The sequence below is a fragment of the Schistocerca serialis genome, chromosome 4, assembly GCF_023864345.2.
Source record: "Schistocerca serialis cubense isolate TAMUIC-IGC-003099 chromosome 4, iqSchSeri2.2, whole genome shotgun sequence".
Taxonomy (NCBI): Eukaryota; Metazoa; Arthropoda; class Insecta; order Orthoptera; family Acrididae; genus Schistocerca; species Schistocerca serialis.
This window is the reverse complement of record NC_064641.1, coordinates 30,774,873-30,792,498: the sequence shown is the minus strand read 5'-3', so window position 1 is coordinate 30,792,498 and position 17,626 is coordinate 30,774,873. Positions and strand designations below refer to the sequence as shown.

General features: G+C 43.8%; 1 protein-coding gene across 1 annotated transcript in view; it reads left to right on the top strand.

Moving 5' to 3' along the window:
* The window catches only part of LOC126474175 (serine-enriched protein), a 138,947-nt gene that overhangs the window by 102,128 nt on the left and 19,193 nt on the right, over positions 1 to 17,626 (top strand). The window contains exon 7 of the mRNA XM_050101635.1: positions 3,431 to 3,562. Within this exon, the coding sequence (XP_049957592.1) occupies positions 3,431 to 3,562 (132 nt within the window). The remainder of the gene's footprint in view (positions 1 to 3,430; positions 3,563 to 17,626) is intronic.

The window sequence follows — 17,626 nt, the reverse complement described above, 5'->3', positions numbered from 1 at the left end:
CGCTTGCTAATCCGATATTGGGCTCCGTGTCTAACGATGTTGTTGTCATTTCTTCTTCGAGACACAATTATTATGACTAAGCTCTCTCAAACATTTGGAAAGCATTCATCAACGTCAACTAGAAAAATAATGAAAATACGTAAAAATAATCAGACGATATAGACAGGAATGACGAAAGAACTGCGATAGAAAAGTAAACAATACAAAAAAGACGCTAAATTCTTAATGAAGTTAGACAACAACGTAGTCTTTTCCAACCCATACTGAATATGTAAACAGAACATTCAGTAAATAAATGAAAATACAATCTTACAGTCACAAAAATAAATAATATGGATGCTTGGACTTGTCAAAGACATAGCTACTTTATATCCAGTCGAGTAGAAATCCGAAAAATCTTAGAAGATAGTGGCAAAAACTAGGAAGTGTTCAGAAATAGGAAGGAATACAGAAATACTCCAGACCGAAGAATCAGAATAAATAGTTATCAAACCTAGGGTAAATACGATAAAACTAGCATCATGAAAATGTTCAGGTAGAAAAATAGCTGTGTACATAAAAAGTACAAAGGAAATAAAACAAATAATCAGAGAATCAAAATTAGTGTTAGTAAATAAAATGAAAATATTTGGCTCGAAAAACATCAATATTGAAATGAGGGAGAAACTTCATTTGTAGCTGTGAAACATGCACAGAAGACAAATATTAAATGGAATACCTGGTACAATATCGGCTTCGTATGTTTACGTGGATTTTCTTCATGATTTTTGATATATCTTTATTTATATATGAACTCCTTTATTACCATAATACTTTCATTTTGTTTCCGCATTGTCCCATAGATTGTTAGACTACAATTTAATTAACGCCCTGTTTCAAGTTAATTGTTAACTGTCGAATAACGTAAAATTAAGTTAACTATTAATAACAGAAGCACCTCTAGGCTTTACAATCTAGAAAAGAGAGGAGAAACTTCTGTTGCTCTCCGTCAGAGCGGCAACTAAATTTCATAACGATATATTGCCAACTAGTCGAACTTACTCACAAGTTACGATGACACTTTCTTACCAGGAAACATAGTAAACATCTGTCGACATATAATTTATATATTTTCATTGTTACAAAAACGTTTTGGAAATAGTACAACAGGTAAATAAAATGCATCAAACTGTCTTCACAGCTAATCAGAGAGATACGTGTATGGCACCACACTTAAGGGGAACTTTTACTCAGTGAACCTGTTGGCGCACTTGAGGCACGTCCTTGCTCAGTAGCTTTATCGAGCTGCCACCCACATCGCACTTAACCTACGATTTTGAACTGAGCCGATCGGCGTTTGTCAGATCCCCCACCACAAGCCAGGGAACCTCCCACTGTTGCAATATACTGACTTAACATACACTGAAAAGCCAAAGAAACTGGTACACCTGCCTAATACTGCGCAGGGCCCCCGCGAGTACGCAGTAAAGCCGCAGCACTACGTGGCATGGACTCGACTAATGTCTGAAGTAGTGCTGCAGGGAACTGCCATCATGAATCCAGCAGAACTGTCCGTAAATCCGTAAGAGTGCGAAAGGGGTGGAAATCTAATCTGAACAGAACGTTGCAAGGCATCCCAGGTATGCTCAGTAATGTTCCTGTCTGGGGAGCTTTGTGGCCAGCAGAAGCGTTTAAACTCAGAAGAGTGTTCCTGTAACCACTCTAGCAGTTCTGGACGTGTGGAGTGTCACACGATCCTGCTGGAATTGTCCAAGTACGTCGGAATGCACAATCGACATGAATGGATGCAGCTGATGAGACAGGATGCTGTCGTACGTGTCACCAGTCAGAGTCGTATCTAGAGGTATCAGGGGTCCCATATTACTCCAACTGCACACACCCCACACCATTACAAAGCCTACGCCAGCTTGAAGAGTCCCCTGCTGACATGCGGGTTCCATGGTTTCATGAGGTTGTCTTCATACCCGAACAGGTCCATCTTCTCGATACAATTTGAAACGAGACTCGTCCGACCAGACAACATGTTTCCTGTCACCAACAGTCTAATTTTGGTGTTGACGGGCCCATACGAGGCGTAAAACTTTGTGTCGTGCAGTCCTCAAGGGTAGAATAATGGACCTTCGGCTCCGAAAGCCCATATCGAAGATGTTCCGTTGAATGGTCCGTACGCTGAGCACTTGTTGATGGCCCAGCATTGAAATCTGCAGCAATTTGCGGAAGGGGTTGCGCTTCTGTCACACTGAGTGAATCTCTTCAGTTTTCGTTGGTCCCGTTCTTACGGGATCTTTTTCCGGCCGCAGTGATGTCGGAGATTTGATGTTTTACGGGATTCCTGGTATTCACGGTACACTCGTGAAATGGACGTACGGGAAAATCCCCACTTCATCGCTACCTCGGAGATGCTGTATCCAATCGCTCGTGCGCCGTCTACAACACGACTTTGAAACTCACTTAAATCTTTATAACCTGCCATTGTAGCTGCAGTAACCGATCAAACAATTGCGCCAGACACTTGTTGTCTTATGTAGACGTTGTCGACCGCAGCGTCATATTCTGCCTGTGTACATACATATGTATTTGAAGATGCATGCCTGTATCAGTTTCTTTGGCGCTTCGATGTATGATACAAAAAAATCTATCTCCCTTTAATAGGAGTCTTTTATTTTTTTAAACTTCTTGTCATTTCGGGCCACTCACTGCAGTAATAATTCTTAATTTAGGATGAGTTATTACAAAATACGCCGTAATCAAGCTTGTGAATATTCTGGTGGACCGTTACAAGAATAGTAATACAAAGTAAGATGAGACCGACGCTTTCATTGTTCGTTACAAATATCGCAGCTGTCGACTGTGCAGAAAGCAAGGAGTTACCTTGTAATAGATCCAAATGAAATGCTGTCAACCAGTCGCGACGTTGACTACAAAGCCCCTTCCTCCTTCGCACCCCACTCCCTAAAATCTAACGCATTATTATACATGGTGGTGAGGGGATTGGGGGGGGGGGGGGGGGGGGAGTAACTTTCCGCAGTAAACGTCCAACGAGAAGTGACTTACAGAATGCAATCGTGCTTAAGTTTATTGTATCTGTGGGCACTACCATCCTTAGTTCCTAGTCCAGGGGCCGGCTGCTGTGACCCAGCAGTTCTAGGCGCTGCTGCTACGGTCGCAGGTTCGAAACCTGCCTCGGACATGGATATGTGTGATGTCCTTAGGTTAGTTAGGTTTAAGTAGTTCTTAAAGTCTATGGGAGTGATGACCTTAGATGTTAAGTCCCATAGTGCTTAGAGCCATTTGAACCATTTTTGCTAATCCAGGTTACAGTTGTCTACCGAGGATGAAGTCTGAAACTCCTATTTTTACCATTTTACGAAATACGATATTGAACCTTACCCTAAGAATCACTTCTTACATCTTTCCGTGGTGTCAACAGGTGCTGGAGTTCGTCGACGAACACGGGAACGAAGTGTTGAACCTCGGGTCGTTCACGCTGCTGCCGCAGCACGTGGTTCGTCTCATCCTCGCCAGGGACGAGCTGAGAGCTGATGAGTTCACCAAGTTCCAGGTCTGTGATTCCGAACACCAGAATTTCAACGTCTGACTATAACCCTACCTCTACTAGTGTAGTTTAGTACGCTTTTATCTAAATAATAGAAAAAAAACCTTTCTGTATGTTGTCACGTATAATATACACCAAAAGAACAAAAAGTCCTGCTACAGGAAAGGCCTCGTATAACCCTCTTACTGAAATTTTGTTTATTTTATAGATAATGTACACTATGGGAGGATAGTGCTGTTAATAGGAAAAGCTAATCAATGCAGTTACCCATTTTACAGGATTTGATCGAGTCTTGTGTCTAATGCATAAATAAATCAGACTATTCAATTTTTTTCCAAAGATTTTACGCAACAGTTAAATAGAAACGCACTATGAATAATATTATACTGAAGCTAGGGCAACTGAGTTCCAAGTTCATTTAGCGGTTTAAAACATGTAATAATGGTCGCCAGCCTATCCATGCAATGAAACAGTGAAGTATTGGAAAAGCAGAAGTATGAATTTTGCCTACTTTCTTCCTACTGTTTGATTTTGTTCTTCAAATAAATATTACTCCACGTAAACGATGTTGATGCAGACACTGGAATTTCGTTTTGACTGTAGCCTAGTAGATAACTTCAGGAAAGCTAAAAAAATTTGGCCAAGGTAGACATATAGAATATCATTTTCTATAATAAACAAACTTAAATACTAAAATACTTAGATACTAAAGCACACATTTTTTATACGGATCATTTCACTTCACGAAAGCCTCTTTCTTATTGGAAATTACTTTCAAAAGCTTTCTTTGAAGTAACTCTGTATACTCATTTACCAGATGACAGTGACTTGGCTACACTCTGATTGAAATTTACGTAATCCAAACTTGCTCAAAATAAATATGTTGGTTTTAAGTCATCACCTATGTTGAACTTGCTTACAAAACTTCTTTATGGCATAGCATGAACATCTATCAAGTAAACAAATTAATTCAAGTTGGTGGAAAGGAGAGTGATTTTTAGATAGTACAATACCCTTGATTGTATTTCAACGGAGTGTTACAGAACCGCTGCTTTCCACGATGTACATACAGTAACGAGCCAAAACATTCCAACAGCTGCACACCGCGACGTTTGGTGCTGCCTGGCGGCGTTGAAGGCACCTGACGCGGTACCAAAAGCATGCAAGCGGAGAAAACACGGACGAGGAGTCACCCTGACGAATGTTAATAATTGACAATACTGTACAATCGCAATAAAGTCATGAGATGTTCAATTAACTCCTTTATTAGATAATGTTACGCTTTACGGGATTACACCCATCTTCAGACATCACAAACTTCAACTCCTTCCCAACCAACCAGGCGTACAGCCTTGACAACTCAAAGAAAGTGCCGAAGCTCTGCTTAAAGACTGCTTGTGTCGCAGTCATATGTTATTCGGCGCTTTCTTTGTGTTGTCAAAGCTGTACGCCGGGTTGTTTGGGAAGGAGTTGAAGTTTGTGATGTCTGAAGATGGGTGTAATCCCGTAACGTGTAACATGTTCTAATAAAAGGGTCAATTGAATATCTCATGACTTTATTGCGATTGTACAGTATTGGTTGCCAGTTATTAACATAAAAATGATCGCAGGCTTCAGACGAGATTTTATGTCCTGTATATCAGTCTGACGAAGATATGGGCTGCGGATGGGATAGCGACTTTGACAAATGTGATACTGTCGTGGGCATTGCGAGGTGCCGGGGCTAGCAGTGTATTTAACACTAAATTCTTCTAGAATCTTTATATGGAAATGATGCTCTAAGCCCCCCCCCCCCCCCCCCCGTTTTCTATCTCCGACTTTTGCTGTTGCACATGGATTAAGAAGAAACGCGAACTGACTGTAATCGACCCTGCAAGTGGAGTAGAAAAGAGTTTGGCACCAGCAATAATTTAATTGGATAGAAATTAATTAGATAAAGGAAAGTTTCATTAACATAGTGAGAAATGAAAGGGTAGCTCTACCGATCAACGGAATGAAAGTTTTGTCCAAAATAACTATTTTATTTATTATGACTAAACTCAAAGTAATAAACAAAACACATGAAACATTTACAATACATCAAATTGGATACTCAAATAAATGCTGTGAAGGTGAAGTTGTCCATAAACTAGATTGTGACATTTATGAACGATTGGTATGTGGAGCCAATTCCTTGCACCTCAAATCTGAAGAGAAACACCCAGCCAACCCAACATTAATTGCTGCTATGGTAGTGATAACTCAGACAATGAGCACCCAAGACAGAACAAAGTTAGAAAAGACGAACAGGCACGCTCTGCTGAGCTCTGATTATCACCTAGCAAAATTCGCTGATTTGCCGGTGTTGCGGACATACATTACCAAGCTGTCTTCTTAACTGCAAGGACACGATCTGGCGTACCGGAGGCGATGGCTGGTTGCTTCGATGTCCCGTCGTGGTGATGATAATGTCGCGAGTATAGCCCGAAACAAATTATCCTAGTCTGGTTGTTCCAGACTAAAGACTTCCTATCACTACAAATGCGCCTCTGATGGAGAAGAAGATCACTGACGGTACAGTGACTGATTTAACAAGTGAAGTCACACACTAACTCCGATACAGGCAACTTTAGCCAAAACAGCTCAAGACGGACAACATAGGCCGCTTGTACTCAGAATGCTCAATTGACAACTGTACTCGGAAAGTTACGTTGAAGTCGAAACTTCAGCAACTTCGTCAAACAGTTACAATTAAATGAAAGTATATTAGACAGCCAACGGAAGGCAGGCTGTCCAGAGCAGCCAGAGCTCAGTCTTGTAACCTACTCCGATCGAAAGGCGAGAGACAACTCTCTCAAGAGCACCTGTAGAAGCCGAACACAGAAAATTCCCGCCCCCACGACAGTGGCCGTGGTTAAACATTCCAATCAGCAACTCGAAAACCGGCGCAAAATTCCAATCTATTGCCGACACACTATTATTCCACCAATGGAGATACTTGGCGCCAATTTCTACTACGTCACGGAGATATCCCCTGAGCAAGCCAATCACAGTTATGATTTTGCAGAAAACGGGGGAATTTGCCCGCCAATACTGCCTGGGAACACAAGTCATTCCCACGCCTCGCTGGTAGCCTGCCAGAAAGTGTTTTCACTAAGTTTCTTCGAAGTAGCGGAATCTCTAGCCCAGCCGCTTTGTCAGACCCCTGTAGGCGTGTCGCCCCCGCTCTTATGACAATGTCGGCGTCTGGACAGCATCCACTCGGCTACCTCACACCCGTCGGCTTAACTCTTTCAATATCAGCAGAACCCGCCTGTCACTGGACCACCCGGGTGATGAAAGATGCTGCGTGGGAAGTCTGCGTGGGAAGGAATGGCAACTTTTCACCGCATGCAATTAGAGAGGAAAATCGAATTACTCAGAGTAAGATAGAAATATGAGAGGGGGCTCATGCCACCTCTCAGCATCTACGGGAAGATGTGAAAGGACATCGAAGCTAGCACTAGGCGCTAAATGATTGGACGTCTGCAACTCTTCACAGAGTGCCGTTCTCGGAGACTTGTCTGCTCTGTAAAGTAGGACAGCGGGTGATCTGTGGCATCTCTGCTGAACGAGCACAACGCCGGTGCACGCACAAGTGTTTCACAGCACACCGTTCATCGTACATTGTTGAACATGGAAGCTGCACAGCAGATCACCCCTACGTGTTCACGTCATGGCCCAACGACATCGTCAATTAGGACAGCAGTGGGCGCAGCGCAATCGGGATTCGACCGTCGATCAATGGAACCGTGCCGGCTCTTCAGGTGACACACATTTTTGCTGCACTAGGTGGATGGTCGTGTCAACAAACGCTGTCATCGAAGCGTGCAGCGCGCCACGGGCACAGGCTCGTGGGAGCAATACCGTGCTATGGGAGACATTCTCCAGTACTTGCATGGAACTTGTGGTAGTGATTGAAGACACTCTGACAGCTGCGCACAATCTGTATCCGTTCATCCTTGATGTCTTCCCCGACGGCGATTTCATCTTTCAGCGGTATAGCTGTCGGTGTCTCGGAGCCACAACCGTGTTACAGTCCTTTGAGGAGCATTCTATTGAACTGTCGTTGATGTCTCGGCGGCCAAATTCGTCTGACGTAAATCCTGTGGAACCCATCTGGTCACTATCAGGCGTTATCCCCGGGTACGTAAATCAGCGGCCACTTATTTACGCATATTACATGAATACTGCATAGACATCTAATGCCACATACCTCATACCTCCAAAAACTTACCAACAAACTGTCGGATCCCTAATACGCAGAATCAGCAATGTATTTTGTCGCAAAGACAGACAAGCAAGCTAGTAAGCACGTGATCATAATGTTTTGGCTCATCAGTCTAAATCACATGTCTTTAATGCATAATGTTGGAAACATCATTGTATATATAGCAGACACTGAGAGCCGGCTGGGGTGGCCGAGCGGTTCTAGGCGCTACAGTCTGGAACCGCGTGACCGCTACGGTCGTAGGTTCGAATCCTGCCTCGGGCAGGTTTAAGTAGTTCTAACAAGGGGAGGCCGCCAATTGTAAAAATTCAGATTCGATTCATACTGCGCATAATAAAAGTTCATGGCCAGAGGTGTAATGTAGCAAAGCACGAAGATGCACTTCTCAGCCGTTGTCGAGAAAATCGACAGTTAAAATAAACCGTTGCGGTGAAATATTCTCTACGATTGATAGTTTTCCACAGCGTCGTGGTGCAGCCAACAAACTGTCGGATCCCTAATACGCAGAATCAGCAATGTATTTTGTCGCAAAGACAGACAAGCAAGCTAGTAAGCACGTGATCATAATGTTTTGGCTCCCCTTGTAAGTTCTAGGGGACTGATGACCTTAGAAGTTAAGTCCCATAGTGCTCAGAGGCATTTGAACCAGACACTGAGATGTGAAAGAAAGTGGTGCATTTGACCCATCATAGTGCCCACTTTTATTCAGGTCTGTAAGAGACAAACAAATTTGAAGTAACATTTATAGCGACGAAGTAATAGCCCTAATTCAGCACTCAGTAACCGCCACATTCCGAAATGGAAACATCCGAAACCTCCAAATAAATTTAAGCGTGAACATATTGCTGAGAAAGATGTGCCAATTGTTTTTGGGTCTTTTATGGACCATTTCTGCAACATTACCTGAAAAAGAGATGTATATAAACAGTTGTCATAGTACCGTACGGGGTGATCACAAACAGTTTGAAAGGCTTGTAAGTGTGGTGCAGGAGAGGTTGTGCTGATAAACAGCTGTTCAGAAGTAAAGTCGATAAGTTGCGCTGTTTTAGAGTTATTTAACATTGAAGTTAGCTAATCAGGACGTAATGCGCAAAAACGCAAGCAGCCGGCCAAAGACGTTGTCTCTAAACGTGTCTTCGTTTGGTTCCTTCAGCGTAGCTGTTGCTTATCTAGCTGTAATTTATCACTTCCCAAAAAGGCACATTACTGACAATTAGCAATTGAACAAGTGGTAACTCACAGTCCCATAGATGTTTGTTCATCGCCGCTATTAGAGTACGAAGGTACTTCAAATTGCGAGCCCACAACTACCTGATCGCCTAACTTCGATGCTAAATCACTAGGAAGCGGTGCAAAGTTGACAACTACTTCTCGGAATAACTCATATGAAACACCCTGACAAGCGTTTCAAACTGTTTCTGACCACCCCGTAGACCCGTCCAGATAGTCATTCGTGTTAAAGCGCCGCTTAAGCATGAGGGTTGTGCTAAATCAGTTTATAAACATGTTTACTTTTCCTGCGCAGATGCGGAAGAAAGGAACAAGAAAAAAGTAGATGAGTGTTATAGTGATATATGCTGAAATAAGCTAAAGCGTGCATTTGAACCAAACTGTGAACAGTTCGACGATATAGATAGTGGCATGTAGACACGTATTCTCATGCAAAGCAATGTATGTCTTGTAGATCAGAGGATCCCTCTCACTGCTTAACGCACACTGCGGGAGATCAAAATGGACACCTTTTGTCACATGGCAAACGTCAGTACATGCGTGCAATTCATTGAAGTTGGTGACACGAATTGCCCGAGAAGGACCAACAGCAACATGCTTTTGAAATCTGTTCATTGGGCTGCCAATCCTCAGGGGCAAACTTATTCGATGCGAAATTACAGAAGAGATGATTCGTCTACATATTATGATACACCGCGGCAGTTAGACAACTACTGTTAAATGATTCTGGGGGTTGTAGAAGCGACTTTTCTTCTTCTTCTTTAGGGCCAGCTGCATAATGTGCGTCTCATAACGACATGATTATTGGAGTAGATGCACCAAAATAGCTGCTTATAATAACTAATCTTCATTTACGACACAATGTTTCGGCATTTATCGCCATTGTCAACTAAGTCTTGACTGATGGGACGTACATATCACGTGAACTGTCTTATAACTGTCATTGTTTTAATAAGATAATAAATGCCGCAGAATATTGAAACTAAAATGTTAATTACGGTGTGACAGTAGTCTGACAGCACCACTCTTACGACGCTATATTCTTTAGCTCAGATTGGCCTATTCTCAACGAAATTGTATATTGTTTTAGGTATGTAGATGACACCAGCATGTTAGCAGATGGTAACAAATCAGATATCGAAAATATCTATCAAAAACTCAACCAATTACACTATGGAAACTGAACAAGACAATACCATTAACTATCTAGACCTCACAACTGGCAAAAATAATAATCACCACACGTTTGATATCTGTAGAAAGTATACCACTTCTGACAACGTCACAAATGCCAATTCCTGTCATCCGATGGCTCTTAGACTAGTATTTCTTCCATTCAGTGATTAATAGATTAATAATCTATCATTATAAAAACCAACCATTCGAAAAAAGCCTACCACATTTCAATACATGGCCTATACAAATGACTCTGACCCCAACATAATCACAAAATTATACTACAAGTGTAAAACACCAAAGCAGAACAGAATTGATAGCGAGATGTGCCTAACTCGATGAACATCACCTACGCAAAAAATAAGACACGTACCAGCAAGCTACCTTGGTAGAATCTCCAATAAAATTAATGCACTTATTAAAGCCACAAATATTCAACTTGCGTTTCGAACCTATAATAACTTTTCAATGAAATCACTTTCCGCCACCACTAGAACATCCAAATATGTTAACCCATGCATATCCAAAATCACATGTCGCAGATGCAATAGCTTTTACTTTGGCCAAAGAGGAAGAAATTTGGATATGAGTATAAGGAACACATTAGAGAGAGAAAAAATAATCAGTCGAGGTTGTTTCCAAACTTGAAAAATCAAAACCACACTGCTGATACGATCGAAAATACACTGAATATTCTACACGAAACACCTAAAGGTTTTGCAGTGAACATTCTAAAAGGACTGCAAGTATATATATACATACGAGAAAATACCTACAAGAAATATTAAACGAGAGAACAGAATTCAGACACATGAGCTACCTAAAAAATTTTATTGAACTTTTAGAACACGTAAATGGATAAATCTAAAGTAACATACGCAACAACCAAAGAAATTATTCACAAATTTTAGTTTGTAAAATAATATCGCTTACTTCTATAATATTTGTGAACATACAGCGTCCTAAAAGCGGAAATGTCAAACTTATATCACACCGCAGTTAGCGTTTTATTTTCAAAGTATTACGTCATTTACCGTGTTATTAAAACAGTGGAAGTTATAACGGCGTAATATGGAGTTCACATCAATCTAAACGTACTTGACAATTGGGATAAATGCCGAAACAGTCTGTGCAAATAAAGATTAGTTATTATAAGCAGCTATTTTGGTATAACTATTCTAATAATCACCTCGTTATTTTTAAATACTGTTTTAGCAACGAACATATGTCCATAATGTACCATTTGGATACGAAATAAATTTGAAGATCAGATCACTGCTAAGTCATTCACGTCACAATTATGTAAGTAATGGCAGAAGTGCACACCAGCTGTATCGAGGACGTTTTCCTGATCGCTCCTGTCCGTCACATACCTTTTTTGTCCTACTATGAAAACGGCTGCGAGGAACTGGTACGTTCGCAGCTAGAAAGGTTGACTCTTGTGGTCCACAGACATACACCATGGATTGTGGAGCGTGTATGTGAAATTATACGTCGCAGACACATCTTGTGCAATGAAGAGAAGGCTGCCCACACGGAGCTGCTCCTACAGAGCGAAGCGAGGAATTTGATAGCGATCCACTCTTCAAAACATACTGGCCCATAAAACTTAAGTGTGGTACAGGTAAAGTAACATATTAACAACTCGATGGAAATCAATGAAAGTGAGGGAGCATATCGCTTGGGGGTCCCCAGCCATGCATATAAAGCATGACTACTCTATCTGGAGTGGTCTCTTTGCCCGACGACCAGTACGTTGTGTTCCGTCAACCCCAGTACATCGGCGGCACTATTTGTGATGGTGCCAGGAGCACAGGGGTGGGGTGGCGTGCTCTTCTCAGATGAGAGAAGATTCAGTCCGAGTGCTGCTTCTGGGCATACCCTCATATGGCGAGAACTGCAACCAGAAACATTGTCGCACATAATCTCTTTAGTTGCCTGGGTGTCATGGTGTGGGGAAGTATGGGTTGCATGGGTGTACTGACGTCCAAATAGCTGAACAGGGTACACTCTCCTGTCAACGCTATTGTGACTCTCCACTCATTCCTCTGGTTTGCCTTTGCAGGGGTCCACTACATTTTTGTGTGTGAATGAGCGGTCTTGGCTCCATAAACATTCTTGGCGTAGTAATCAATGATATTCATATCGGGTTCAAGTCGGAACATAACGTCACCTCGACACAATATTTCGGCCGCCTATCTGGAGTCGGAAGGCGCGCAAGTTGAAAGCGCGCCAGAGGGTATGGATCTAGGAACCCACTAGGGGTCTCTGTGCTCCGGCGCGCATCTGCACTGTGGGCCTCGCCGTGCGAGTGCATCGCTCTCTGTACCACGTGAAGTCCGTGGTCATGTATGTATTTACGTGGTCACACAGTGCTACCCCAGCTCCCTGATGATGTCCTTGTTCCCTCCATCTACCCCTCCTACCAGATATGACTCTCCCTTCCCATTCCCCCCTTTTCCCCCAGAGCACCCTCTCTCCCTCCTCAGCTTTCTTTCTCGCCCCCCCCCCCCTCCTCTCTCCCACGTCTCTCACTTCCTCCTCCCTCCCTGGGCTTCCGAACCCTCCCCTCCCCTACCCCCACTCTCCCTTCTTTCTATCACTGGCTCCATCCCCCCCTCCTTCCCACCCTCCTACCTTTCCTTTCCACCCAGAGGCAAGCCTCTCCAATTCATTAGTGTGTCAGTGTTTTTTCGTCTTGTGCTACAGTGTTTTCATCGGTGTCTTCCTACCTTCGTGTCTCCAACTCGATGTCTTCGTCTGTTCTACTGATGACCACCTTTGTGTACATGGTACCTTTCGTCGAACGGCTTCTCATCTATCATGTAATATTCATCATCATGTATTACCATGCTTTTTATGCTCTATGTCTTCTATCTCTATCTGTTGTATCTATTGGCCGAGGAGCAGCGTATGTAGGCTGCTGCCGGCCTTCTTCGTATGAGGCATGAAATTACAAAATTGCAATAAAGGGAGAAAAAAGCTACCCCAGCAGTCTGATATTCGCCGTAGTTCGCGCGTGCACCTCGGCCGTATTGCATTCCAGTTCCATGTGTTGAAATACATTTTGTCATTGTTTGGAGTGTTCCTGCATTGTTGCTGGCTCGCCATGTTTATCACAGCAGTTCTTGCTGGCTTGCCTCGTGTTGTGTTCTGGTCGGTCGCAGTGTCTGTCGCCCCTACTTCTTCGTCTGTCCTTTCTGTTCATTGTTAGCGACACCTCCAGATGCTCCCCCACCTGGCGGCTTCGCTCCTTCATTCTCTGCCATTGCACCGCTCCCTGGTCGCTCGTAGCTATAACAGACCACATCGCCACTACTTTCAGTGGAGTAAGCCGTCACCAGGACTGGAATCAAACACATTTTTTTTTTCTTTATTAGATTTCGGCCCCCCCCCCCCCCCCCCTCCTGAGAGGAGGCGAGCTGGCAGAAGCATAATACGCCGCTCTGCAGCTTACACAAAACTTGGAAACAGAATTAGGAGATATCAAACGATAATAACAGGCCAAGAAAGAGTGATGGCAAAAAACTGAAACATGGCTGGTTTCTGTTCGCAACAGTCTAAAACACACCTAGCGACAGTATGGTGGCTGTTCGTAACACTTTAGAAAGGGGACGCACAACACTGAACACGCACAAAAAACTGTATAGAGTACGAAGGCATATTGTGTGTGGAGGGGGGGGGGGGGGGGGGGGGGGAGGACCCAGACCCCCGACAGATGAGAGGGAAGGAAGGGTGAAGGAGAGGATAAGCAGAAAAAAGGGGGGAGCCCATGGAGGGAGAGAACATCAAACACACAGCGGGGGTTCCTTTATACCCCGCCTGTAGATCTCCTTCACGCGCGCGAGCATAACTGCCCTCTAGCGCAAAATGCGAGAACGTACCGGTAGTCAAAGGTCGTGGAAACGACAAATCGATCTCAAACATCGTTGGCACACCTTTTTATGACCGAAAGAAAGACCGTTGTGTTTTAATGACAAACAAAACAGGATTCCAACTCTTATTTAAAGGATACCCCTCATCTTTGTTTATAATATTGTCAGATAGAAGGATTTCGATAGCTTCTTTCACTACACAGTCCTCATAACGCGACGCAGGAGCAGCCACTGGATCCTCATCGTACAACATTTTACGTCTTCAGTAAGACAATACTCCGCAGCCGCAGAGTTTTCTGGCTGAAATACGAGCGTTGTCCAGAAAGTAATTTGCGATCGATCGCGAAATGGAAACCACAGTGAAAACCAGAAACATTTTATTTGCAACAATTAGGTACACCTTCCACTTACGTCTCTACATAGTCACCGCTCCAGCTTCGAGTTCTGTCGTAGTGTTGTATCAACTTTCCAACATACTCGTCATAGAAAGCAGCCGCCTGTGCTTTCGGCCAGTTATCTGCACTGGTCTGCAGCTCGTTGTCTGTGGAAAAATTTTATCTTCGTAGCCAGCTGTTCTTGTGAGCAGAGATGAGTCTCAGGGGGAGCCAATTACGGACTGTATTGTGGGTGATCAAACACTTCTTATCGGAAACGCTACAGGAGCGTCTTCATTGCCGCTGCAGTGTGCGGCCGAGAATTGACATGAAGAAGGAACTGCTCGACAGTTGTGTTATGCGGGCTGCTTGACACAGGCGAAACATCTAACCAGGCCCTCATATTTGGAGGGAGACGCTATTCCCTACACATATTTAGGTGCTCACTGTCCACTCAAAACTGAAAAGAGCGACGCGACACGATCGACGAGCACACTAGAGACACTGCCCAACACATCTGTGCAAAGCTTTACCGGATTTTCCCAGTGGTTTCCGTTTCGCGAGCAATTGGAACTTACTTTCTGGACAACACTCGTAAACGCAAGTGGCGATGTGCTCCTCACATCGATCCTAGACCATGCAAATCATTTGACCAATATAGGCTTTCCCGGAAAAGCAGGGAAATTTGTAGACATCGGGCTTCCTGAAACCAAAATCGTCCTTCACTGAGACCCAGCAGTGCTCTTGTCTTAGCTAAAGGATGGAATACACTTTTAATATCAAATTTCTTTAAAATTCTTCTTATTTTTGCAGACATGCTTCCCGAGAAAGGTAGGAACGCCACCGATTTGCCTGTATCTTCTATTGGTTCCCGCGGAGATCCAACATGTAGAGCACGGGAGATCTGATCGACGCTATAAGTACTCTGCTTGAACACTGTTTCAAGATGACATTACGTTCCGGCTGGAGACCAGATATGAATATCATCATCAATGTGCGGTCGTATCAAACAGCGTGCGTGGAGAAGCTACTAGGACGAGAGGTTATTCGATGAATGGACTTACCTGCTCTTTCCCCGACTTAAAACCCATCCACCAAGTGTGGGATGCGATGGGGAGATGTATTAAAGCACGCCAACATGCACCATCGATCATGTGGCACTTGTAAACCACGCTGGTGGAGGTAGTAGAACACCATACCAACGTTGCGGCCAGCATGTGAAAATCTTGCAGATCATGGATTGCCACCCTTGGTACTAACACACACTATTAAAAGCCACGTCACGCCTTTTGTAATGTCCGGTTGACCATCACAAGTCGCCATGACTTCACTGTAATTTTTTGTCTTTGAATAAAAGTTTCATTTCCGTTCGCATCATTGCGTATGTCTCACAGTGACCTTCCCTATTATACTATGGCAGTTCTGTCTACGTATGGTCCAAGTTTACATGCCAGCGACACATGATGCAAAACTTACTTTCGTCCATAAGTTTTGTACACCAGTGTATTTTACTTTCAAACGGTACATTTACAGATATCGATTCCTTATCAAAATTTTATCTAGTAAATGCCCTCTAGAACTGACGTCTCCGATCAAGATACACTAATGGCTATTAAAATTGCTACACCAAGAAGAAATGCGCATGATAATCGGGTATTCATTGGACAAATATATTACACTAGAACTGACGTGTGATTACATTTTCACGCAATTTGGCTGCATAGATCCTGAGAAACCAGTACCCAGAACAACCACCACTGGCCGTAATAACGGCCTTAATACGCCTGGGCATTGAGTCAAACAGAGCTTCGATGACGCGTACACATACAGCTGCCCACGTAGCTTCTACACGATACCACAGTCCATCAAGAGTACTGACTGGCGTATTGTGATGGCCAGTTGCTCGGCCACCATTGACCAGACGTTTTCAATTGGTGAGAGATCTGGAGAATGTGCTGGCCAGGGCAGCAGTCGAACATTTTCTCTACCAGAAATGCCCGTACAGGACCTTCAACATGTGGTCGTGCATTATCCTGCTGAAATGTAGGGTTTCGCAGGGATCGAATGAAAAGTACAGCCACGGGTCGAAACACATCTGAAATGTAACGTCCACTGTTCAAAGTGCCGTCAATGCGAACAAGAGGTGACCGAGACGTGTAACCAATGGCACCCCATACCATCAAGACGGCTGATACGCCAGCATGGCGACGACGAATACACGCTTCCAATGTGCGTTCACCGCGATGTCGCCAAACACGGATGCGTCCATCACGATGCTGTAAACAGAACCTGGATTCATCCGAAAAAATGACGTTTTGCCATTCGTGCACCCAGGTTCGTCGTTGAGTACACCATCGCAGGCGCTCCTGTCTGTGCTGCAGCGTCAAGGGTAACCGCAGCCATGGTCTCCGAGCTGATAGTCCATGCTGCTGCAAACGTCGTCGAACTGTTCGTGCAGATGGTTGTTGTCTTGCAAACGTCCCCATCTGTTGACTCAGTGATCGAGACGTGGCTGCACGATCCTTTACACCCATGCGGATAAGATGCCTGTCATCTCGACTGGTAGTGATTCGAGGCCGCTGGGATCCAGCACCACGTTCCGTATTACCCCCCTGAACCCACCGATTCCATATTCTGCTAAGAGTCATTGGATCTCGACCAACGCGAGCAGCAATGTCGCGATACGATAAACCCCAATCGCGATATGCTACAATCCGACGTTTATCAAAGTCGGAAACGTGATGGTACGCATTAATCATCCTTACACGAGGCATCATAACAACGTTTCACCAGGCAACGCCGGTTAACTGCTGTTTGTGTATGAGAAATCGGTTGGAAACTTTCCTCATGTCAGCACGTTGTAGGTGTCGCCACCGGCGCCAAACTTTTGTGGACGCTCTGAAAAGCTAATGATTTGCATATCACAGCATCTTCTTCCTGTCGGTTAAATTTCGCGCCCGTAGCACATTATCTTCGTGGTGTAGCAATTTTAATGCCCAGTAGGGTATGGACAAAACTGTCTCTTAATTATTCTCTACCATAATGGCTATGTTTGTGAACCGTGACTGTGTGCGATAATTATTTATTTCTATGTTGGAAGAGTATCTGACAAATTAGCAAGACTATTCAAAACCAAAGAAGTGAAAATCAGCTTCAGCACCAACAA